General features: G+C 45.1%; 1 protein-coding gene across 1 annotated transcript in view; it reads right to left on the bottom strand.

Moving 5' to 3' along the window:
* UBE2G1 (ubiquitin conjugating enzyme E2 G1) overlaps positions 1–26,416 on the bottom strand; it is a 58,000-nt gene that overhangs the window by 5,761 nt on the left and 25,823 nt on the right. The window contains exon 2 of the mRNA XM_063457427.1: positions 8,493–8,595. Coding sequence (XP_063313497.1) covers positions 8,493–8,595 — 103 coding nt within the window. The remainder of the gene's footprint in view (positions 1–8,492; positions 8,596–26,416) is intronic.

Below are 26,416 nucleotides of genomic sequence, written 5' to 3'. Positions count from 1 at the left end.
TTCACCATATCAAGAAAATAAAATGACTAATTTGTCATCAATAAACAAGACAAAAACGGGGAGTGGCCTGGACGAGCATGGTGAAGGACGCACAGTGAACGAGCTCCGCACCCCTGGCCGAAAAATAGCAAGAAAATAGCTACGAACCGGGCGATAATGGTCCGGACTAAGAGGCACTTAGCCCCAGAATCAGCAGGAGTCAGCTCCCCTCGCCGGTGCACGGGTCCGATGGACGATTTCATAGCCACACCGTCGGATCTCAGAGGACCGCAGCATGCGTCCAATATGGCGCCCGCATCTCCGAGCTCAGAGAGCGCAGGGGAATCCCTGGCAGAAGATTCCCAGGCAAGTGACTTAGCCCGAATTCGAGTACAACTTACCCAAATCTCTGCCAACATGCTGTCCAAGGCGGACATGGGCTCCCTGGTGCGGGAACTCTGAGCGGCGCTGCGTGAGGAACATGCTGGCCTCCGCTCTGACCTGACAGCGCTAGAGCAGTGTGTGGATGAAGTAGAGACGACGGCTCGCGGCTGTGAAGAGCAACACAGGGCGACGGAGGTGGCTGTTACCAGACAGGGTAACATGCTCTTCACATTGCGCAGACAAGTGGAAGACCTGGAAAACAGGAGCAGGCGCAATAACATAAGGGTCCGCGGCCTACCAGAGACAGGTACAGAACCGCTCCACACCACGCCGATGCTAACATCACCGCCCACACGGGACTGCGAATATTGCACTCTCACAACTAGAGGCGAACGGTAGAAATAAGAGGTTAGGGGAGGGAGTGAACTTGGGTTGGGAACGATGTCTGATGATCTCTGAGAGAGTGTTGAGGTCAGGCCTATAACCCCCTCACAGGGCCCGCACCCACACACACGGAGGCCCTGCCTTATTCTGACGAGAGGGACAGGAATCGGAGCGAACCCTGGGCACGGACTATTAAGCTGACTCCCAGATGGGACTGAGGAAGGAGACCGAGGGGGGGCCCTACACCACCGCCCCATGCGGGTGACCGGCAGCGGTATCCCGAGACCTCTTCCCCACAGACAATACAGCAGACCAGCCAAACCCCCTAAACTGAACTTGATGGACCGTATAATAGGGAAAGTAGTTGATAAAGCCGATTAGGCCCACCTGGGACATGACAGGGGTCACGACGAGTCCCCCCCAAATATGCCCTGACACTATGCTGCTCCCCCAAGGCTTTGGAGCTGAACCGGAGCCCCCACGCACTGACAGATATACAGCTAAAGCTAGCTGAACTGACCAAATAGGATCCACCGGTAACCTTATGCCTCCCGTAACATCTGCGCACTCTCGGCCAGGGGGGAGGGACACGGATTGTATACACTACAAGTTTGTTAATTATCCCATACCTGTAGACAGGGACACATATTTTCGGCTGTAGTTACCTTATCTCTACTAAATCACTGTAATTACACTTGGGGAATACACCCCAACACAAGTCTGAGTCCTGCGCTAGTGCTCCAAGGGACCGGTTTCCCATAGACGGGCACCCCTGCAAAACTGGTGAAGAAGTGTGGGACACCCACTCTCTGTGGGCTCAAACGACACCGCCACCACAGGTGCCGAGTCACTGCGAGCCCGCACCGGGCTTGACACATTCTTTCCTTCCTGCCCTTTGCCCTTTCTCCCCATTCCCCTCCCTTTCCCACCTCTAGTCACACGAAACCATGGGGACGGGGTTCGCGCCCGCTCCCCTCCATGTCTGGTCGAATAACGTCCGGGGACTGAATGTGCCCGAGCGAAGATCCCATCTGTTGCGCTCCCTATGGGCCGAACGGGTGTCAGTGGCATTCCTACAGGAGACCCACTTCCGAGGCGACGTCAGCCCACAACTGAAAGACAAACGATACCCGACGGGGTTCTTTGCAAATCACCAGACGGCCAAGAAGGCTGGAGTGGCGATTCTGTTCGAGATCACGATACCGTTTGAATGCGCAGCTACTATGGCGGACACCATGGGACGTTATCTGTTTGTAAAAGGCACTATAGCTGGCTGCTCATACACCTTCGCTAGCATATATGCGCCCAACACCCGGCAATCTAGATTCATCAGAAAGACACTAAATAAGCTTGAGGCATTCCGGGAAGGCTTCCTCTTAGTGGCAGGCGACCTGAATGTTGCCCTAGAACCGAGAACTGACACCTCTAGGGGGACTAGGTCCTTCCCGTCTCGGGGCCTACAAACCATACGAGTGGCGCTACGAAGCTCCGGTCTCATGGATAGCTGGAGGGTGCTTCACCCAGGTGATAAGGACTTCACCTACTATTCCACATTACACAAATCTTATAGCAGGCTGGACTATATATTTGTGGCCCAAGAATTTCTACCTATGCTACTCACAGCGACAGTCACACTTAGATCCCCCCTTTATCGACCAAGGGACCGCCAATGGCGGATGAACGAGTCAATACTTAATGATGCACCGGTGACGGTGGAACTCCGATCAATGCCAACCACATTCTTTGAGGAGAACGAAACCCCAGAGACACCAGCCCTGACTATATGGGAAACGCATAAATGCGTTATCCGAGGACAACTGATTAAGATATGTACCCATCGACAGAAAATACAGCGACAACGAGTGACTGAACTGACTGCGCAGATCTCGGCGCTGGAAATCACACACAAGTCCACCCAGTCAGACGACGATTACAAAGCGCTACTGGAAGCCAGACAAGCACTGGGAGACATCCTGCACCGCAAGCTACAATACACTATACGTAAATCACATCGTTTTTTCTACGAATACTCGAGCAAATGTGGCCGCCTTCTGGCTCGAACACTCCAAAAGCAACGCCGACTGTGCCAAATCACAAAAATTAAAGACAGAGCACAGGTAGCCACGCAGCTCCCCGACAAGATAGCCGACGCATTCCACGGTTTCTATACCGACTTATATAACCTACCCTCAGACGGCAACGAAGACGACTGTTCCCACAGAGACGTGCGAATTGGAAACTACCTGCAACAACATGTCACGAACACCCTCAGCCAAGAAGTGGCAGAAGAACTGGAAGCTCCGATTACGCTAGGAGAACTTCAGGCTGCGTTGAAAGACTCCAAGCTCAATAAAGCACCGGGCCCGGATGGGCTACCGGTTCGATACATCAAAGTTCGGAGACGTGCTTCTGCCTAAACTACTCACAGGAATCAACTCCCTACTGGATGGGGGGGTACTCCCAAGAGATGCTCTATCGGCAACGATAGCAGTCATCCCTAAAGAAGGCAAAGACACAACCAAGTGCGCAAGCTACCAGCCAATTTCACTCCGGAACGCGGACCTGAAACTTTTCCCGAAAGTCCTAGCGACACATATAGGAGGAGTACTTCCGGACCTGGCCCATCCCTGGTCGAGAGGCTAGAGACAACACCATACGAGCCCTAAACGTCATCCATGCAGCCAGGCGCTCCGCGCAGAAGGTCCTTCTCCTTTCCACCGACGCGGAAAAGGCTTTCGATCGGGTGGATTGGCGATTCATGCTGGCAACACTCGATCCCGTCGGCTAGGATACGGATTAATGGAGCTCTCTCTAAACCGGTGCATATACGCAACGGGACGAGAAAGGGGTGCCCGCTGTCCCCCCTTCTGTCTGCCCTCTCCCTGGAACCTTTCCTTGGGGCGGTCAGGCGGGACGGGGGCATAAGGGGATTTACCCTACAAGGACAGGAACATAAGGTGGCAGCGTATGCGGACGACAGGCTGTTTTTTGTTAGCGAACCGATAGTCTCTCTACCGAACCTCCTGAAGGCCTTCACTGAATACGGGCAGGTATCCAACCTGAAATTGAACACGGATAAATCGGAGGCGCTCCCCACCCCGACAGGAGAGCAGATGACAACCCACCGTAAGACCCAATTCACCTTTAGGTGGTGCCACGTCAGGCTCAAATACCTGGGAATCTGGTTGATGGCAGACCTCGCCCGGCTATACACACACACACAACTTCGCACCGATGATACACAAGCTAGGGTCGGATCTGACACAGTGGGCAGGATTATGCATCTCGTGGTTCGGGAGAATGAATGCTATTAAGATGAACCTTCTACCCCGACTCCTGTACCTGTTCAAGACTATACCAATCAATATCCCAAAGGCATTCTTCCAGACGATGGACACAGCCATCACAAAGTTCATATGGCAATCTAAGGCACCCAGACTGAAAAAACTACACTCTGCCTACCCAAGTCACAGGGCGGTGTGGGTCTCCCATCAATTCTGGATTACTATAGAGCGACACATCTCCATAGAGTAGTGGACTGGCAAGTATCCAAAACTAGCAAACAATGGATTCACGTGGAACGGAGCCAAATGGATGGGTCGCTCCCGGCCGTGGTGTTGCTCGGGGGACCCTTGACGGGCGCGCGCTCCCGCAACCACCCGCCTATTGGAGCGACGCTACGAACCTGGTATTCAATAAGGCCCACCCTAACGCTGACCACCACCCCGGGTCCACTGACGCCGATCACACATAATCCGGACTTGGCGGGGGGCCTTACACCACAAGATATCAAGGCCTTCGGGGAATCGGACTGGACGTACATACACCAGTGGTGCACAGGTGACTCGCTGAAACAACTACAAGACCTGATGCCAGAACGGACGCCATCAGGTCTAGATAGATTTCGATACTTCCAAACTAAAACCTACTATCAGTCCCATTGCGGGAGACATCTCTTCCATAGGCCCCTGACGGGATTCGAACGACACTGCACGAAACGCGAACACCTGTGTAAGGGAATCTCTTACCTCTATACAATGCTTCTGTTCTCGTTGCAGCCCGCACCCCTTAGACACACTATGTGCTGGGAAGAAGCCACGGGAGTCGCACTGACAGACCCCCAGTGGATGAAAATCCATATCTTGACACACCAAAGTTCAATGTGTACCAAACAACAGGAACTCAACTTTAAACTGCTGACCAATTGGTACAGGACACCTGAGAGAATACACAACATGATACCGGACGCCTCGGCGACGTGCTGGCGCTGTAACGATGAGGTAGGCACGGACTTACATATTTGGTGGTCCTGCAGAAACTTAGCCCCATACTGGCAACAAATACACTCGCAGATCAAAAACATCACGGACATCCCGCTCCAGCCACTCCAGATGCTTCTCCATCACACCTCCCTACCCCTCTCGAAATACAAAAAGTCGCTAATCAAGCATTTGCTGAATGCAGCCAAACTGCTAATCCCGAGGAAGTGGTGAACCACGCAAGTACCTAGCCTCCAGGAATGGATTGAACAGGTTGAAGAAATCCATGGCATGAAATCCATCCACTGACGGCCTTCCTACGTGGAACCACGGAACGATACATGCAAACTTGGACACCTTGGCTGATGTTCATCTCCAGGAGACAGATATGGCTGACCAATGGAAAGATAAAACCCACACTCCATCCTGCATTGATATTCAATTTGATTAACTATTTCAAACTAGTTTTATTCAGAGAGGATTTTCCTGTTCCTAGCTATCCAAATGTTAGTAGCAAATAGGATGTGGGTGACACGTTTCTTATAAATATTAGTGCACCCTGGAAGATTCAGGTTTAGTATAAACATATGCAGAGAGATATGCTTGATAGAATTCAACCTTTTTTTGTTTTTAAATTTTTTTTTTTTTTTTTTTTAAATTCTTTATTTTTGAGTTTTTGATATATATTTTTTCAGGGTAGGGGTACAGAAAGGAAGTAGAGGGGATTAGTTAACAGTACAGAGTTGCGGCATCATCAAGTTACATAAGCTGTGCGTTGGCTGTCCACATGCAAGTGGGGATTCTGCCAAAACATTTATTGATTGTGCGTGACTGTTTTAGTCTGTCGTTTTCCTATTAGCTTGCAATCCTGTTTCTGCTAAGGGTTGGTATGGGGTACAGAAGTAAAAAGGGGTTGGGGGAAGGATGCCCTGTCTTGACGGTGTATCGCTTGTGTCTAGAGGTATGTCTGTACATTGAACTCGTCATGTATTCCGTTTGTTCGGTACCTCTGTGTTGCGGGTGTCGGTTGTTGAGGTTTGGGTCGAGTTTGTCAGGTCTTGGCTTTGGGGGTTTAGTGTGGGGGGTTTTGGTGGGGCGTAGGGGTCTACATGTGGTTTCTTTGGTTTGTTATTGGGATTTTCCCTTTTGTCGTTGGCGTAGGTGAGTTGTTTGTGGTATCAGGTTTTCTTGTTGTCGTTGGTCTTGGGTGTGTGGGGTTTGGTAGGTTTTGCGTGGTTTTGGCGTCGGATGGCCTTGTAAGTTTAGGAGGGGATGATTGGGATAAGAGGGGGAGAATAGGGAGCGTGTAGACGGAGGAGGGGGGGAATTGTTGGGGTGGTGGGGTGTCCAGTTGGGCGATTTAGTGTGTCTTGGTTCGGGGTGTGTCGGGTGTATGGTTTTTATTCAGTGTATGCCGGTGATGTTCGGGTATTCGTATAACCATGGGTCCCAGATTTTGTGGTAGTGTTTGGTATTATCGTGAAGTAATGCGGATAATTCATCCATTTTAACTGTGTCTGTAATCTTTCGTTTAATTGCTTCCATGGTCGGTATTTCGTTGCTGCCCCATTTTTCGGCTATCGCCCGTCTGGCTGCTAATGCGATCTTTGCTATCATTTTGTTTTGGGCTCTAGGCATATCAGTGTGTGGTTTTGATAGCAGCCAGATCCACGGGTTTAGTGGGATGTCTATGTGCAGGATTCTAGAGACCATGGTTGCAACCTGTTGCCAGACTTGTTTGATCGGGGGGCATTCCCACCACTGGTGGAGGTAGGTTCCCTTGTGGCCGCATCCCTTCCAGCACAAGTCGGTGTCTGACCTGCCCATCTGTTTTAGCTTAAGGGGGGTGGTGTACCATCTCATGAGGGTTTTATAGGCCTGTTCTTTGTGATTTACGCAGATGGAGACCGTTGCTATGGCCTCCCAAATTTCCACCCAGTCGGTGGGGTCTTCTGCTGGGCCTAAGTCCCTCTCCCAAGCCGACACGTATGTGAGAGCTCCGCCCCGGACATTTTGAATAATACGGGTGTAAAGTGCTGAGATTTGCCCCTTCTGAGTTGGGGCTTGCATGCATTGTTTCTCAAAGGGAGTTAGTGCCGTTGTGCCCGCCTTTGTGTATTCTGGTTGTGCGAGGAAGCTTTTGATCTGTATATATCTAAACAGGTCAAATGTCCGGAACGGTGTCGTTTGCTGCAGGTCGGGGAATGGGGTGATATGTTGGCCTGTTTTTAAATTTTTGATGTCCTATTGATTGAATGCATCTCTATGAGGAGATACTGTGCATGTGCCATAGCTTCCCAATGCTCTCCTAGGAGAAAGTATTCGATTGACTTGATCCTACCCCCGTTGCCCAGAGTTTACAGGGACAAGTGTGAAAAATTGTCTAGGAACCAATTGCACGGTTATTCACTAAACACTACATTTCTGCAAATCAGAATGACGAGTTTGAGTATTTTTTTCATATCAGCTATTTTTGGCTCATTTGAATGGAACGTTTAGAAATTAAAGGGTTACGCCAATCTCACGTCTGCTTTTAGAAGTGGTCATGGTAGAAGACGGCTGTATGTGCAGTGTTTATGCTTGAAACACTGTATAAACACAGTAATCTGGGGCTTGACCCACACCCAGTCCGAGCTGCCTAATGTCAATTCTGTGCAAAAATTAGGTCTGTCGTCAACGCACACAGCAAGCGGTCAGACATAAAGGGCTTCTACCTTGCAGCCATGCCTGATCTTTCCTCTCACTATGCGCTCCCTTCCTGCCTGTCTGCAATTGGATTCCCCCCTCCCTACTTAATGTATTTTTAGAGTATGTTTCAATTACCTACTAAAATGCATAGCTTACAAAGCTGTATTACTGGCACTATGGCTCCCTTTGCCTTCCCCCATCCCTAAATAAAGAATTAAAAACCCTTTACTTACCCCCTCCCCCGTTTGCAAAGAGCGGGCAATAATGCATGGCCAATGCCGCACGCGCATTAGACCTCCCCATAGAAAAGCACTGAATCAATGCTTTCCTATGAGGAAAAATCTTTCGCTGGATGTCCTCATGCAGAGTGTGAGGACGTCCAGCATCAGATACCGGACCAGAGGTCCATTTCGATCCAGGAAGCACCTCCAGTAGCTGTCTTAGTGTTACAATATAAACATTGCAATTTCTCTGAAACTAAGTGCAAAAGGGACTCTGCACCCAGACCACTTTAATCAGCTGAAGCGGTCTACGTGTCTATAGTGTCCTTTTAAAAAGAGGAGTAGTTTAAACATCAAAATACAAGTTTGCCATTCTACTTCATTGCTTTTGCCTCCTTCATAACTAAAAATGCAAGAGTAAAAAATAGACAGGATCACAGAACAAACCCAAAGTGAATTTGAAAGCTCACTACCACAACACCAACCACAAGTAGTAACATACTTGCAGATATCTAAAATACTACAGTGGTAAGTGCCTCCATACAGTTTTAAATATCCTTTTCTGTATTGTACTTACTATAAAGTGTCAGGTGGCCCAATTATAAGAACTTCCCATCGGTACAGATCATTATCATCTATAAGTCCAGCTGAAAACCCTTCCACCGGATTCTTATTAAGCTCTGTAAGGAAAAAAGATGAAAGTGAGGTTGGGTAAATTAGAATAGTTCGTAAATTAGCAAGCTAAATTCAAAGTTTAAGTGGAGTGTGTCAAATATTTTAATAGTGGAACTTATTATGTCCATGTACGCAGAAGCCAGATTTTATATGCCTTCACAGGAGACCTGGCGGTGATCCATGTAACATAGAAAACCGTTGTAAAAAACAGTTTGCCCCATTACCGGGGAGTGGCGCCAAGGTACTCCTACTATCATAACCACTACAGTTGGCTGGTTAGAATAAGCCTTTAACTTTTTTTTTTTACAACATGAGACACCGTTTATTTTAAAACATATACTATAGATTAAGTAAATGGTAAAGTGCTGGGTTTCCTCCTTTATGATGCTTTACCAGACCTTTACTGCAGCTGTCTTCAACTGTTTGTGGTTCTTTCTACCTTAAGTTTTCTCTTCAGAAAGTGAAATGCATGTTTGATGGGGGTTGAGATCAGGTGATTGACTCGGCCATTGCAGAATATTATGTTTTTTTGCCTTAAAGGGACTCTCCGGTGCCAGGAAAACAAATCCGTTTTCCTGGCACTGCAGGAACCTGCAGTTCCCCCCTCCCTCCGACCCCCCATCCCATGTTGCTGAAGGGGTTAAAATCCCTTCAGTGACTTACCTGAATCCAGCGCCAATGTCCCTCGGTGCTGTGTCAGGCTCTGCCCACGCATTAGCTCTCCATAGGAAAGCATTATTCAATGCTTTCCTATGGGGATTCATCGATGCTGGAGGTCCTCATGAATAGCGTGAGGACGTCCAGCGTAGTTTAAAACACTTTTTGTGTTTTAAGAAGCCAGAAGTCCCTCTAGTGGCTGTCTGACATACAGCCACTAGGGGAGTACTTAATCCTGCAAGGTAATAATTGCAGTTTATATAAACTGAAATAATTACACTTGCAGGGTTAAGGGTGATGGGAGTTGGCACCCAATTGGCAGAAGTGGTCTGGGTGCCTGGAGTGTCTCTTTAATAAATCTGTAAAGTGAAGCTCCGTCCAATCAACTTTGCTGAATTTAACTAAATTTGAGCAGAAAATATATCCCTATACACTTCAGAATTAATCATAAACACTAGTGACCCAGTGCCATTGAAACCCATGTATGCCCATGACATTACACTCCCTCCACCACGTTTTAGAGATGAAGTGGTATACTTCATGAGCTGTTGCAAGTTTTCTCCATACTTCTGGCTGGATGTTATTCATTGTTTAACTGTAACTTGAATTTATTTTGGTAAACAGCCATAATAACAAATATTTTCGGACCCAACCGTAATTTAATAAGGGAAAAAAATAAAAATCTGTCACCTCATCTACCAATTACAAACAAGTATCCTAGAATTCATTACATCAAGGGTGAATTGACTAAACCTTATGTAGCATAATCCTTTTCGTTTTTAATAAGAACAGAGCTGTCAAGAATCTGTATTTCAAACTCGCTGTATGTTTCCATTACAAGGCTGCAATGCCTTATCACTGCTCTTGGGTGCATCAGATTTACTGGTAACAGGATCTGCAAATTCAATTATATACATTCATCACAGAAGGAGTGACAGGTGCATTAAATACTGCAGTATGTCAAATTCCTGCTAGTTTAAAAAAAATAAAAAAAAAAAATACACCAATTGCCAAGACATAGTTTTCTATTTATATTAACCCCTTCAGGACAGAGTCAATAGGACACGTTCTGATCAAAACAAAACGTAAACAAAAACTGGAATTTGCGCTATATGTCTGTTCAACCGTAGTTCCCCTCTTTCATATTATATGCACCCACACTTATTATATATCATTTTGTTCAGGAGAAACAGGGCTTTAATTTATCATTAACTATTCATATATGGAACATAATTCATTATGAATAAAATTTTCAAAAAAAATGTGAGAAAATAAGATTTTTTTTAAAATTTGTATTTCCGTCTGACATTTATATAGTGCCAACAGATTCCGTAGCGCTTTACAATATTTTGAGAGGGAGGATGTAACAATAAATAAGACAATTACAAGAAAACTTACAGGAACAATAGGTTGAAGAGGACCCTGCTCAAAATGAGCTTACAGTCTATAGGAGGTGGGGTATTAGAAACATTAGGATAGGAAATATCAGGTAGGAGTGAAGCAGAGCTGGAGAAGAGAGCAAAGCACTATCCCATAGGAGAGAGCAAGAGACAGGTATGTAAGGGAGAGATTACTCTGGGAGGCCATACGCTTTCCTGAAGAGATGGGTTTTAAGGCCCTTCTTAAATGATTGAAGACTAGGGGAGAGTCTGATGGCAGTAGGCAAGTTATTCCAAAGGAGAGGAGCCGCCCGTGAGAGGTCCTGCAAGCGCGAGTTGGCCGTACGGGTGCGAGCAGCGGTCAGGAGGTGGTCGCGGGCAGAGCGGAGGGTACGAGGAGGGGCATACCTCTGGATCAGTGAAGAGATATAAGAGGGGCTGGAATTGTTCAGTGCTTTAAATGTATGGGTTAGCACTTTGAATTGACTCCTATAGGATACAGGGAGCCAATGTAAGGACTGGCAGAGGGGCGAGGTGTGAGAGGACCGACTGGATAGGAAAATCAGTCTAGCTGCAGCATTCATTACAGACTGTAGCGGGGCAGTACGGCTTTTGGGGAGACCAATCAGGAGAGGGTTACAGTAATCCATGCGGGAAATTACTAGAGCATGGACAAGCTCCTTGGTAGCATCTTGCGTAAGAAAGGGGCGGATGCGGGCTATGTTTTTGAGTTGGAACCTACAGGACTTGGCAACAAACTGGATGTGAGACTCAAAGGTGAGACCAGAGTCAAGTATGACGCCAAGACAGCGCGCTTGTAGGGATGGACTTATGTGGATATCACTGACTTGAAGGGAGAGTGAGAGAGGAGGATCAGTATTAGGAGGAGGAAAGACAAGGAGTTCAGTTTTAGAGAGGTTAAGTTTGAGAAAGCGTGATGACATCCAGTCAGAGATGGAAGAGAGGCAAGCAGTGACACGTTGCAGGACGGCCGGGGAGAGGTCCGGTGAGGAGAGGTATATCTGAGTGTCATCAGCGTACAGGTGGTAGTTGAATCCAAAAGAGGCAATAAGTTTTCCAAGAGAGGCAGTATAAAGAGAAAATAGAAGGGGACCAAGGACAGAGCCTTGGGGAACTCCAACCAAGACAGGGCGAGGGGAGGAGGTATCCTTGGAAAAGGAGACACTAAATGAGCGTTGGGAGAGATAGGAGGAAAACCAAGAGAGGACAGAGTCACAGAGACCGAGCGATTGAAGAGTTTGAAGGAGGAGAGCATGATCAACTGTGTCAAAGGCAGCAGAGAGGTCAAGGAGAATTAATATGGAGTAGTGACCATTGGATTTAGCGGAGATTAGGTCATTAGTCACTTTGATAAGAGCGGTCTCAGTAGAGTGGAGAGGGCGGAAGCCAGACTGAAGAGGGTCAAGGAGAGAGTTGGAATTAAGGAAGTGAGACACACGGGTAAAGACAAGTCTTTCCAAAAGCTTTGATGAGTAAGGGAGCAGGGATATGGGACGATAGTTAGAGGGGGAGGACGGGTCAAGAGATGTTTTTTTCAGGATAGGTATTACAGTGGCATGTTTAAGGTCAGCAGGAACAGTGCCAGAAGAGAGAGAGCAGTTAAAGATGTGTGTTAGGATAGGCACAAGACAAGGGGAGAGAGATCTGATGAGGTGAGATGGGACAGGATCAAGTGGGCAAGTGGTGGGGCGAGAGGAATGGAGAAGTGCAGCCACCTCTTGTTCAGTAGCTGGGGAGAAAGTCTGAAGGGTAGAGAATTCTTTCCTTAGCTGTTCAATCTTGTCAGTAAAGCAATATGCAAAGCTATCAGCTGTAAGGTTAGTTTGGGGGGTGGCCACAGCAGGGCGGAGAAGGGAATTAAAATATATATATTTGCGGTTATTTGCATTTTATATATATATATATATAGAATGTAATTCTAAGTGTATTTTGTTACCAATATATATATATATTAATAACAAAATACAGTTAGAATGAAATTACATATGCATATATAATTTATATTAAATTTTGTTTCAATATTTTATTTATTAATTTTATTAATTAATTATACGTATATATATATATATGTGTATATATCTATTATATTTATATATATATATATATATAAAATATATATGTATATTATATACATGTAACGTCATTCTAAGTGTATTTTAATACTAATATATGTACTTATATTAGTATTAAAATACACTATGTATGACGTTAAATATATATAACATACATATATATATACATTTATTTTATTAACATTTATTTATTTTATTTTGAAAATGTTTAATATTTTTTTTTTTTACACATCCCACCAGCAGGGGGACTGTCTGATATTTTAGACAGTCCCCCTGCTGGCAGATCCACAGCCAGCTATAGGGGGCCATGTGATCGCTCTTTGAGAGCGATTACATGGCCCCCGGGGGCCTGATTTGCCGTGGGGGTGCTGCCTGGGCTGTGAGGCAGTCCTCTCGAAGCGGAGCGCCGGTAAGGTAAGTATACCAGGCGCTCCAGGGCTCAAAGCCGTTACGGCGTTCTATGCCGTCGCAACGGCTTTAAAGCCCACTTAAAGCGTGACGGCATAGAACGGCGTTAAGGGGTTAAGAAAAAAATGTAAATACCATTTAGCATGTAGTTTCTGATTTCAACATTGCCTCAAGAACAGAATATTTTTTTTGTAAATCAGATTATACTGAGAAATTTACAGGGAGGTACAAGTCACGAAAGATATGCATATACATCAATATAATGACATAAATCAATAAAAAAAAATAAAAAAGAAAGAAAGAAGGAAAGAAAGAAAAGGAAATGCATTTTATAACTGCCTATATCGCAGTTCTAAGCCTCCCTATTTTTTAAAAAAAATATTTTTTACCAAGGATGAACGGTGTATATTATCTCAGGGGTAGCTAGCTTAATTATGGTGCTGCAGGGGTGATTGAGGTTTAGATGAGATAACTCGTGATATAAGGTAGGGAGGGGAAGAAGAGAGAGAGAGAGAGAGAGAGAGAGAGAGAGAGAGAGAGAAAGAGAGATAAAGATAGCGTGAGAAAGTAGTTACACGTGAAGAACGTTGAGAAGTGAGAAGAACATCGTATGTAATGGTAGACCTGATGGTTGAAGGTGCGTTGGCATGTCATCGTTCATCTGTCTGCAGGCTCTGCCTCCCGCCCACCTTCCCCGCTCTGCTCCCATATAACTCGCTCCCATATATACGCCCCCTCGTATGCTACCTGCTATATATGTGAACCATGGTTTACAACAATCTGCGTGTTTGTCTCCTGAACCCCGCAGCACTGCCTGAGTTGCTTCCGCAACTTGCATCTCTTCTACTTGGCCCAGCCACTGTTTCCTGGTGGGAGCAATCGTTTATTTCTAAATGGCTGGAATCAGGGCTTTAGCCGCGTTGATGAGATGTCTCATTAGGGATTTTTTATAGGTTGAGATTGGTGCATGGGTGAGATGTAGCAGTGCCAGTTCCGCTGTTGGCTGTTGTGGTTCACCGTAGAGGTTGAACATGGTATCTCGCACCATGTTCCAGAAAGGAACGATTTGGGGGCACCTCCATCAGATAGTGCCATCGTCCTCTCACTCTGTCCACACCTCCAGCAAAGGAGTGAGGTTGCAGGGAAAATCATGTGCAAAAGACTTGGCGTCCAGTACCAGCTGGACAGTAGCTTGTAGTTTGTCTCTTGATATCTGGAACTGATCAAGCTCTTGTGATGCAGGATGAGAACTTTTTTCCACTGTGTGTCTGTAAACGGTGTGCCCAAGAAGCCTTCCCACTGGCTCATAAATGTCGTTGTAGGCTTGTTTTCCGTCAGAATTTGGTATAGTATGGAGATGGCTTTTTCCAAAGTGGCCCCTGTTTCACAGGAGCTTTCAAACCATGTCAGAGCTCGGTGGAGTGCAAGCCTGTTGGGAATTTTTTTTTAATAATGTTGTATTAGGGGGGGGTCTGGTTCTCAGCTCCCATCATTTCTCCCAGTTTTTTCACATCTTCTGTTCCTAAAGCTTTTCGCATTGGGGTGTATGGGCCCTTTCCGAGGTATGCCCAGGCGCTAGCTGGTAAACCTCCTCCCAAATATTTGTGTTGTAAAGGTATCAGCAGACTTGGTGAGGGGGAAATATTTTCCGACACGCGTAGTGCTCTCCATGTCCTGAGGGTGACCGAGGATTCAGCTACTGACCTTATCAAATCCTCAGATTTCCCCGACTAGACTGCGGATTTTAACGATTCGTTAACCCCTCCCCAATCCAGGGTGGGCCACTGCTGGTGAGAGCGAGCTGCATGCCAGTCCAGTATCCTCCGTAACTTTAGTGCCTGGTGGTATTATTTATTTTATTTTTTTAAAGTCTGGGAGAGCCTGGCCTCCACATTACCTTGGTAGGCATATGATTTCGTAACAGAGGCGAGACTCGCCCCGCCAAATATATCGGAATAACTGCAGTTTTTCTTTATTTTTGTTGTGCATGGAGATAACATAGCTGTGCCTGCAATGCCCCAACAGCATGTGCATGCGACAGAATAATCAAAATATGGATAACATAACAGTTGGTCACCAATTTGAGTAGGCTGCACATTTTTAAAATAGATAAAAAGATTGGGGGCGTGGCTAGCCGAGCAACAGAGCGGACGCAACCCTCTGGAGCTCCGAGACAGAAAGCTAAATACAGCGATATTCCAGGCATACAGGAGCCCCACAGGCGACATCCCTACTCACCCTCCAACAGAGACTGCCAAGGGGCGCAAAAATAGGAGAAACCAGCCGCCAGCGACACCGAGATTGCCGGACATAAGGCTCTCCTTTGAGAGACCTGCAGCCGCGACGGCTCCCGCCAAAATAGCGCCCGCGGCCCGGGCTGCAGAGGAGGCCTCAGACACATCCCAAGATGAGGGGGACATACCCACCTCACCTGAACCGGGAGAAGACTACCCAGAAACGGACTCCGAGGAGGACTCCTCCCCAGTGACTAAAGGAGACATAAAAAAAACCCCTGCAAGACATAAGGCAAGTCTGGAAATCGGACTTGAAAGAGGCTCAAGCAGACATAAGAGACCTCCGCAAGAGGATCTCCGAAATAGAAAATAAAGAGCAGTCACGGGAACACCAGATGCAGGACACCCACAACCAAATAGAGGACCTGGCCACAAAGGTGCAGAAACTTACCTGGTCGGTGACCGCACTGGAATCCCGCCACAGACGCAAGAATGTCCGCATGCGGGGAATACCGGAAACAGTGAACGACGAAGCCCTGCTACCCTTCACCCAGAGACTGGTGGCCTCATTGTGACTAAAGAGCAAAGACACCAAGGGGATGGTAGTCTCGGCGTTCAGAGTACGAAAAGCGGCAGTGGCACCTCAAGGGGCTCCGAGAGACACAATAGTCATCACCAGAGACATTGTGGTGAGAACCGCTATCCTCAACAGATCCAGAGAGATCAAGACGTTCCGGCTCGAGGGCTGTTGCGTGACGATCTATGGGGACCTTCCCTTCGAGGCACTAATGGCAAGGAGACAACTGGCGCCAGTAGCCAAGAAACAGAGAAGCAGAGAAGCAGAGGTCCGGTACCGCTGGGGAGAAGATGGAACGCTGAACATCCAAAGGGGCATTGAGACACTTACCCTATCGGCCGGGGAAGACCCCACGGCGTTCTGGAAGAACGTAAACTTGCCGGGCAAAGAACTACAAAATACTGGGGCCTGATCCTGAGTGTGCAAATAAGGGTCGACTGAGAGCCTGCGAGCAGAGCAGCCCTATAACAAGGACTGACCCACCAATTGACTAACCCCATGCCAGGCAACACGCCTTATAGACCACACAAGATTCACATAGCCAGGGAGGGAGACAGCCTCACACTAGGACGAACTGGAAGGCAACCCATGACACTTAGCCCTCAGACACAATATAAGACACACTATGAGACGCAGCACCACATAGCCCTGACACCCAGCATCATAGCCACACGAGACTGCACAACATAGACAACACAAAATCACTCACAAGAGACGAGCACACACACCAGACTACAACAAGACCCAATTGAAGGCAACCTATGTATCATGTATGAAAGAACAGCAGAACTCTAACATTTAAGACCTATAGAAGAGGCAAAGAATAATGCTTGCCTCCATGACATACTCTGTATTAGTTGTATTCTTTGATGCAAAATTCGCAATAAAATATAAATTAAAAAAAAAAATAGATAAAATGAGTAACGTTCGAGTAACCAACAAACGTGTAGCTAAATAGGTCTTGGATGTCCGGTTAGTTAAGGGTGTCTGGGCAGATCTTTCCTCCATGAGGTAAGGGTGTGATAAGGTGTGTATGGTGTAAGTGCGAACCTGTCTTTGTAGGGCTAGTTACGGGAGCACTGCCTCTTACTTGCTTCGCCTATATGTAGTATCCCAGCCACAGTGCAATTTGTGGTGGGGACCAGTCGTGGGACCTGTAGTTTGAGCGAGACATACCTGTCTATGTGGCAGTTGGAGTGTAGGTAGGTAGGTGCCTCGTTCTCCTGAATGGGACTCCGTGTAGCGGGGGCCTGTTATCCGGCGGGCTTACGCTGCGTGTGCAGGCGCCTGTGCCAGGACAGACTCCCCCTACATCGTGCCGGATACTAATGTAAGGAAACCGTTAGGGGTCTCATTTTAGGTAGGGCGAACAAGGTGCATTTGTCGCTGTGTCTCTCCACCTCAGGACCGTGATGCCCAGTTTAAGGTAAACCCTTTCTACCCTGTCCTGTTCCCATTAGCCGTATGTGGGTTGTAAATAAAGGGACATCTGGTGGTACCGCAATCTATAACTATGTACAGAGGGATAAATGTCCATAAGGGGAAGCGTGGTGGCGGCCACCTCCATTTAGCAGGCTGCCGGGTGCTCTTAGTGCTATCCAGGGGAGCTTTGCTGCAGTGTCATGTACCCTGTGTATGGGTAAGCCAGTGTTTGGTGTTTTGCAGATTCCTTGCTGTGTAGGTCAGCTCTAGTGAGGTGCCCCTAGTCGTGTGCTGTGGTAGGTAGTCGGCTAGTCAAGTGAGCGCAGGGTGCTGGTTGTATGGGGACAGTGTAAGTAGGGAATGCTGGTCTGCATTCTAGGTGTGTCAGCGGGTGTAGGGTTGATATTTGTTTAAAGTGTGTCCTGGTATGTGTTAGATTAGAGATGGGGGCAGAAAGGTATAGCATAAATTATAACATAAGTAAAACATATTCCGGTGTAAACTCTTGCGGTCAGGGTGCTAATTGGCAGAGGGCTCTCTATGAAGATCAGTGTCCCGATTTCAAGTAGCGACTGCCTGGTATGCATCCATGTGGGGTCTTCGCGGCACAAATGGGGCTGTGCCAGCCGGATCCCAGATGTGTGTCGTGGCTGTTGTCCCCGACCCCTTGTTGGTGAGAGCGTCCCGTGGGAGACCCAGAATCTCTAGTATGGCCTCAGCCCCTTCGAGATCTTGGATCGGGTGCGCGCTGCTGCCTTGTAGGACTGCCAGGACGTGGGATCCCTTCCACCTGTAGTGGATGTCTCGTTCACGAAGGAGCGATGTGAAGGGCTGCAGGGTTTTGCGCCACGCCAGAGTGCTCCCTGATAAGTCCGCATAGAAGGTGAGAGATGAGTTTTCGAAGTTATATGGAGTTTTCCCCCTGAGCGCTCCCATTACAGTAGCCTTGTCATGCTCCGTTTGGAAGCGCGCTATCAGATCCTGTGGGGCCGTGGCAGGGGCCTTTGTTGGTCTCGGGATCCTAAACACGCGCTCGATTACCACCGTTTTTGCCTGTTTGGGGGTCAGTATTGTTTTTTTATTTTTCTGCCCATATCGATGTTGGTAGTTTGGGGGTCCAGGTGAGGTCGATTGTTTGGGGCTGGTGTCGCTGAAAACGTGTCTATTAGGCCTTTGTTCACGGAGCTCAGCGGGCTTGCGACCGATCAGAGCTATGGCTTGGTTCCGCCCAAATAACTGATGTTTTTAATGAAGAGAAGAATAGTTCAGGTGGAGAGATGGGCACGGTCTTAAAGAGGTAAAGAAGTCGGGGAAAGATGTTCATTTTGAGGACTGAGACGCAACCTAGCCATTATAGCTGCGGCAATGTCCAGCGCTTCAGATTGTCTGATACCGGACGTAGAAGGGGCTCATAATTAGATTGATACAGATCTGTCTATTTTTTCCTCACCCATGTGCCTAGGTATCTCATTTTCTGCGTGCACCAGCGGAACGTAAATGTGTTTGTAGGTTCGCAAAGTAAGATTCTGGGTTGGATATATTCAACACCTCACATTTCGTGAGATTGAGTTTGAGGCCTGATATGCTGCCATATTCATTGAATTCCCTCATTAGGCATGGCAAGGTGATCCTTGGATTGGTAACAAAAAAGAGGAGGTCGTCTGCAGAAGCTGCTACCTTCCAGTGGAGGCCTGAAATGTTGCGGTTTTGTCAGATTGCAATAAGTAATGGCTTATGGGATATAGCGAATAACAAGGGCGATAGCGGACATCCCTGTCTTGTGCCGTTAAGGATTGGAAATCTAGTACCCGTACTCTAGCGTGGCGCCGACTATACAACGCTGTAATCCAGTTCCTTAGCTTCATTCCGAAGCCCAACGCTGATAAAGTAGCAAACATGAAGACCCAATTAACCCGGTCAAATGCTTTCTCTGTGTCGGTGGACAATAGTAGCAAGTGTTTGTTGGTGTGACGTACAAGATGTTGGAAAGTGTGAAGGTGAAGGGTGCGGTCTCTGGCTTCTCTACCAGGGATGAAGCCTGTTTGATCTGGGTGTATCAGGTCAGCCTGGTCGCCAGGAGTTTTGGAAGCAATTTGATGGCAACGTTTAGAAGCGAAATTGGGCAGTAGTTACCACAGGATTCAGGGCCTTAAGAACAGAATATTCTGTCAAAGAAGCACACATGAGAAAAGGAGGTAAAACTATAAACATGATTATTTATAGTGCAAATTTTAATTAATTTCAAATTTAAAGGGACACTATAGGCACCCAGAACACTTCCTCTCATTTAAGTTGCCTTTGTGCAGTGCTCCTGTCCCCTTAACCTTGCACTGTAAAACAGTTGCTTTATGGAACAAGTTTATCAAACATGTTGTGTGAGCACCGCGCATGAGCATTAGATCCCACCAATGCAGGTAGGAGAGACCTATCCAGCGCCAATGGAGCCCCTGTGCTGGAAAGAGGCAAGTTAAAGGGTTTTAACCCTTTAAAATTAGCTAATGGGGGACTCCTCTAAAACGAAGGATAGTGTCACTATAGTGTCAGGGAAACAGGTTTGTATTTCTAAAGTTATAGCCGAACTAAAACCATAGCCGATTTAGAAAAAATGAGTTTGCTATTTTTACCGATTACATAATTTCTTTCTTCATTTATTTCATGAAACTTAATGATATTGATCATTGACATTGATATTTTTGTTGTTGAAAATTTCACTTTTTATCTGGTTGAGCAGACATGTTGGGTCAGACTCTACTGTTATCTGACCAACTTAACTTTCCTTTTGCTGACATTTCACAAAGATCAATCACAGCAGCAGGCAAGTTTAGGTTGAGCAACAGTTGGCCAGATAACAGTAGAGGCTGACCAAACATGAGAGCTCAGGTAGATAAACTGACTTTTCTGAAAAAAAATCTACATGCATCATTAAAAATATTAACATTTCAAAATGTTATAAAACCTTTTTTTTTCTAAGACAACATGTGTTTTTTTTTTTTTAAGTAAAAATTTGACGACATTTTAAATTCTTGAGGCCTCTGGCTTCAGCTGACTTTTGATGTTGCCAATAAGCACAACGCAAGTACATTATTAGACACACATTTAGCCCAAACAAGATATCTTTAACAGCACTTTGCACAAACTACAGATTAGGACTAACCAGTGCAGTTGTATGTCAGTCTAGCATGCATACACACCTTGGATTGTCACTGACATACCCACTATGCATGCCAAATTCATACCTCCGAGTTTTGAAAGTATGTTATTTGTAGTTTTACAGCTATGGCACCAATTCTTCTCCACTCCCTCCCCCGACAAAACAAAAAACAAAAATATAAAAACGCACACTCTAGCCTAAACCTGCATGTGCAGTGTTTCCCTATTGAAGTCAATGTGAACCACTCATATAAGCTATCTGATAGAGACGTAAATACGCAAAGCATCCCCAAAACGTCTTTCAGAGGGGGCTATGGAAATGTTTTAGAGAGAACTCAACCACTTCCTGATAATGCCAAACCCCATAGATTAGAGCAGATGAGTAGTTTGCAATATACTGGGTGTTACAAGACACTATTTCACCTCTATAAACCAAACTGCAATAAGCAACATGAGTTCCTGAATTTGTACTTCAAGAAAGACCCCATGCCTGTCTGCACATGAATCTTTTTGTTGGATACAACAGCTCTAAACTACTAAACATGACTAAGCAGAAAAAACCCTCTGGCTAAATTCAGAAGCTATGAGAGGTATCCAAACATTCCAATTTTTTTTCTGTCACCAGCCAACCATCTGACCTCATGGAAAAACAACCTTGGATCTCATGCAAGCATTAAAGCAGTCAATACCCATAGTTTCACTCCCTTGGCAAAACACCATTTTCAGTCAATTCTGAACACATCTGGGAAAAATAAATACTAATCCTAACAGATAATATGTAGAAGATATGCCTATATTAAACATTGTACTTTTACTGTTCGAATTCACATAATCAGAGGACATTCATTTATGTGTTCAAATCAAACTGTAGAGCGAGATTTAACAAAGTGTTCTTTTCTTTTGGTCATTAACCACCATGTCGTTTGGGAGTTCTATGTGGACCTACATAAAGTGGGCTTTAAAGCCTGTAGGCATATTTGCTGTGAGCAGGGTTAAATAGGTCCCCCCCCCCCCCCAATAATATAATTTAGAGCCCCCACCCGCTGCTCATGGGTGGGGGCCGGGGGGGAGACAATAGGTCCCCCCATTTTCATTTAGGACCCCCACCCGCCGCTCATGCATGGTGGGCAATAGGTCCTCCCCCTATTTTCATTTGGGGCCCCCACCCGCCGCTCATGGGTAGGGGCCGGGTGGACGATAGGTCACCCCCATTGTCATTTATGGCCCCCACCCGCCGCTCAGGAGGGGGGACAATAGGGTTTTTGGTTTTAGTAAAGTAAACATGCCCCTACTCGTGATATAGTGAGTAGGGGCAGAATTTACTAATACTAAGTAATAGGGATTGACCAATAATGATTTTTTTTTTAGAGCCGATACCGATAATCTGTGAACTTTCAGGTCGATAGCTGATAACTTACCGATATTCTGTACATTTCCCATTTTGAAAAATTAAACTCTCTCTAAAGGTAAATGCACAAAATATACATGCCACATGTAGTGGATGCAGTGTGTTTAGAAAGGGGATCTGTGTGTGTTTGTGTAGCGTGTGTGTAATGGATGCAGTGTGTATAAAATGAATGCAGAGTGTGTTTGTGTAGTAATATATATATAATGAATGCAGAGTGTGTGTGTGTTTGTGTAGTGTGTGTATAGTGAATGCAGTGTGTTTGTATATAATGAATGCAGAGTGTGTGTTTGCATTCACTATACAGACACTACACAAACACTCTGCATTTATTATATACACACATACTACACAAACACGCTGCATTCATTATATACACACTACACAAACACTGCATTCACTATACACACACTACACAAACACTGCATTCACTATACACACACTACAGTGTGTTTGTGTAGTGTGTATATAATGAATGCAGTGTGTGTTTGTGTAGTGTGTATAGTGAATGCAGTGAGTTTGTGTAGTGTGTATAGTGAATGCAGTGAGTTTGTGTAGTGTGTATAGTGAATGCAGTGAGTTTGTGTAGTGTGTATAGTGAATGCAGTGAGTTTGTGTAGTGTGTATAGTGAATGCAGTGAGTTTGTGTAGTATGTGTGTATATAATGAATGCAGTGTGTGTCTGTTTTTTTGTAGGTATGTAATTTGTGTAAAATGGGGGGGGGGGCTGTTTTTAGTCCCCCCTCCCTGCTTCTTACTTGATCAGGGAGGGGGGATATAGCATTCCCTGGTGGTCCGGTGGCATGGACTGTGCAGTGGGGACCCACAACAAGCTCTTACTTACGTTCCCAGCGGGCTGCGGGACTCGCAAGATTTACACAGGGGAGCTGAAGGGAGCTGCTGAGAAGCTAAGAGCTTGCTGCAGGCCCCCCGGGCTTGTAATGGGCCCGGCGGTCCTGGTATGTATTATCAACCATATTGACATCTCTATAGGCCGATATCGATATTGCCGAAAATACGGGATATCGGCCAGACCGATAGTCGGTCGATCGCAACTAAGTAATCTTTACTTAGTTTTAGTAAATTTGCCGTGGGAATTATGGAGCTATCTACTAAGCAGCAGCAAGATGCAGCCATCGGATCGGAATTTCATTAATTCAAATAAAATTTTGATCCGAACAAAGTCCCGAATTGCGTCCTAACACGAATGGAGAAACTGTTCTAATTCTGTTAGGACGAAATTCTGTGGTTTTGTCAGCGTTCTGTCTCAATGACAGGATGTTCGGGAATATTGACAGGAAGCACCGTGTGATCATGAAGGAAAGATAAGCATTGTGGGAAAATTGCTTTGACCACCGGAAACTGGGCACACTTTGCTCCAACGCTGGTCAAGCGTAGGAAACCTCTATAAAACAAAGTAGTCCCTACTTTGTCTTATGTTTTAGGGAAAACTGAGTTGCCAGGGAAAACATGAAAAGCAATGGTGCCTGGACAACACAAACACACACACACACATACCATTTTACTGTTTGAAAAATGCTTATAGCAGTGCACCCCATAGAATCAAAATAGTTTTGTAGAAAACGCGATTGTGAGCCAAAGTTCCAAGATTGTAGCAGTCAGCCTCACATGCAGCAATGACATATCCTGCCAGCTGTTACATTTGAGAGCATTGCTCCATTAATGCACTGCTTTCATATATTTAACTAAGCGAGGAAAAATTCTAGTCTTCGAACAATGGGAGAAAGAAAGAGTCTCATGAAACACCATACAAGAACAGTATTTGTTGGCACATGAAAGTGCTTTAGAGTGACAATCGCATCTCAGTATTTCATAAATATATATATTTTTTTAAAATTCTGATGCCGAAGGTGTTGGAATGTCACAGAAATTCCAAGGCAATCCAAAGAGAATATAAAACAAAGTAGGGAATAATTTGTTTTATGGAGGCCTGTGCATACCTAATGGTTTCCTCAAAAGGGGCAGACTTTATTCAAGAAGAGTGCACAAAGGAAAGAAAACTAAGTTACCAATTACAGAGTGCTACCTTACTGGAATATTATAAAACAGAACGTATACCAAGAAGGATGCAAATGAGTTCTCACCCAACCATACTCGGTGACAATGTTGACTACTGTCCAAACTAGCGTTTATTTATAACAAATATTCACTAGGTTGGATTCTCTTAACCTTTGATGTTCTACAAACAAACTGTCAAAAAACAAAGGAGTGTAGAAAAGTAGAACTAGAACGACAGAAATCAATGCCAGAGGAAGAGTATTCCTTGATCAGGTCTACAATAGATTAAAATATTGATACAAATAAAAATCAAAAAGAAGAGCAGAAAAAAATCTTACAGGGATTTACAGGATTATAAAAAGGACTATGTATATCGGTTGAAGGGAATCAAAAAGGATACCAACACCAGGTGGCCTCAGAGAGAACAACAAAAGAATCGTCCTCAAAGGGAAAGAATCAATAGGAGACACCTCCGTGGACAGACCTCCGAATCAGAAATTGAGGGATCACAAAGCAGTACACATTCTATTTAAGGGAACCCCCCCTATACAGGGGGAAGGAAACGTAAGAAGACAAGGTGGGAAAGCGCAAGTTCAGACAGATCCAACTCTATTCACACAAGAACAATTAATTATTAAAGACCAAAGAGAAAAATACCAGTAATCAACCTGTCTGTGCTGTCCCTCAACAATAAGGAAAAAAAGATTTGATTATTTTAAAGAATGCTGGAGTATTATTGCACGTTCACTTTAATGTCACCAGCACTGGTTGTACCCATTGTGAAACAGTAGTCACTCGCATTTTATAATAATTGAGTTGGATTATTTTTTTTTAACCAGCACTGTCATTTTATGTACATATATTTAAATGTAATCATAATTATTTGCATTTTTTTAAAATGAAGTACATATATAAAACATGTCTAAAAAAAAAAAAAAAAAAAGGATACCTGTATGTGTGTAAAAAGCGGCTTTTTTTCCCCTCTTCTAACTTAATTTCCGTATTTTATTATACTTCATTTAGATAAGCAGCTTTATTTTTTATTTTATTTTTGAAATACTTTAAAAAAAAAAAAAAATTGTAAAATTGCTAGTGTTAAATTTTCTCCACTGTGCACAAACATTGTACAAAAGGTGAAAAATGCATGAATGGTGGTATTGTTTTTATACACAAAAATATGGATGGCACTTGTGCGCTACCTTACTCTTTCCTGGCAATGTTGTGTCAATCTGGCAGAAACAAGTTTTTCCACACATTTTAAAGATTAGGGAATTTGCAACCATTAAATATGGCTTATATTTACTTGAAGTTCTAAAGATCAGATATTTTTTATTCACCACCATTCTCAATAAATTCTTAATATAAAAAGACATTCTATAATAACAAAACATCTTATGCATGGAAAGTCAAAGTCTCATTTCAAGTACATCTTAGTCTTAACACCTGGCAGTAAACGGCTAGTGCAGGGAAATACAAGTTCAATTTTAGCTATGTTACCTTTAAAAACTTTCTACAAGAAAAAAAAAAAAAAAAAAATCAGATGGCTTTAGAAGTGTTGTTGTCTCAGAGATTTGGAATGCAGTTTGACAACACCTACAACAGCTGATGTACCATAAACCAGACACCAATCATTAGTCTAGATAGTCTATGGAATATATACAAAGTAATTTACATGTGTATGTTGAGAAGTATCTACACACCCAGAACTATAATACTGCACTCGTCTCTAGTTAAAGTCACAAGGCAAGGAGTATTAACACTTACAAACACAAGTATGTCACGGAGTCGTTTTTTTTTTTACACTGATGCTATTTTTTAAATAGCACTTTCTGTACCATGCAGCTATACATGGTACAGGAAAACTAACATTAAAGGGACACTGAAGCCACCAAGACCACTTCAGCTCATTTAAGTGGTATGAGTGTCAACTCCCATCACCCTTAATCCTGCAAGTGTAATTATTGAAGTTTTTATAAACTGCAATAATTATCTTGATGGGTTAAGTCCTCCTCTAGTGCCTCCTGTCTACCTCGCCTAAACAACGTTGGACGTCCTCACGCTATGCTTTAGGACCTCCAGTGTCGCTGGAATCCCCATAGGAAAGCATTAAATGCTTTTGAAATATACCCCCAAACTAAAAATAAATAAATACATGTTGTATATTTACTAGATAGTAGGGATCGACCGATTATCGGTCTGGCCGATATTCTGTATTTTCCCAATAATTGGTATCGGCAATATTGCCGATAATGCAGACCACGACCGCCATCAGGGACCTGGGGGCCCCGCGGCGGTCCAGGGGTGCCCAGCACACTCTTACTTACTTCCCAGCAGCTCCCTTCAGCTCCCCTGTCTAAATCTCGTAAGCCCCGTAGCCGTCAGAGCGTTACCATGGCAATGCTTTGCATGGCACGCAGGCCGTTACACAGGGGAGCTGAAGGGAAGGGAAGTAAGAATGTGCTGGCCCCCCCCAATGAATGCC

Source organism: Pelobates fuscus, chromosome 1 (genome assembly GCF_036172605.1).
Source record: "Pelobates fuscus isolate aPelFus1 chromosome 1, aPelFus1.pri, whole genome shotgun sequence".
NCBI lineage: Eukaryota > Metazoa > Chordata > Amphibia > Anura > Pelobatidae > Pelobates > Pelobates fuscus.
The sequence above is the reverse complement of the archived record's forward strand: the minus strand, read 5'-3'. Positions and strand labels throughout refer to the sequence as shown.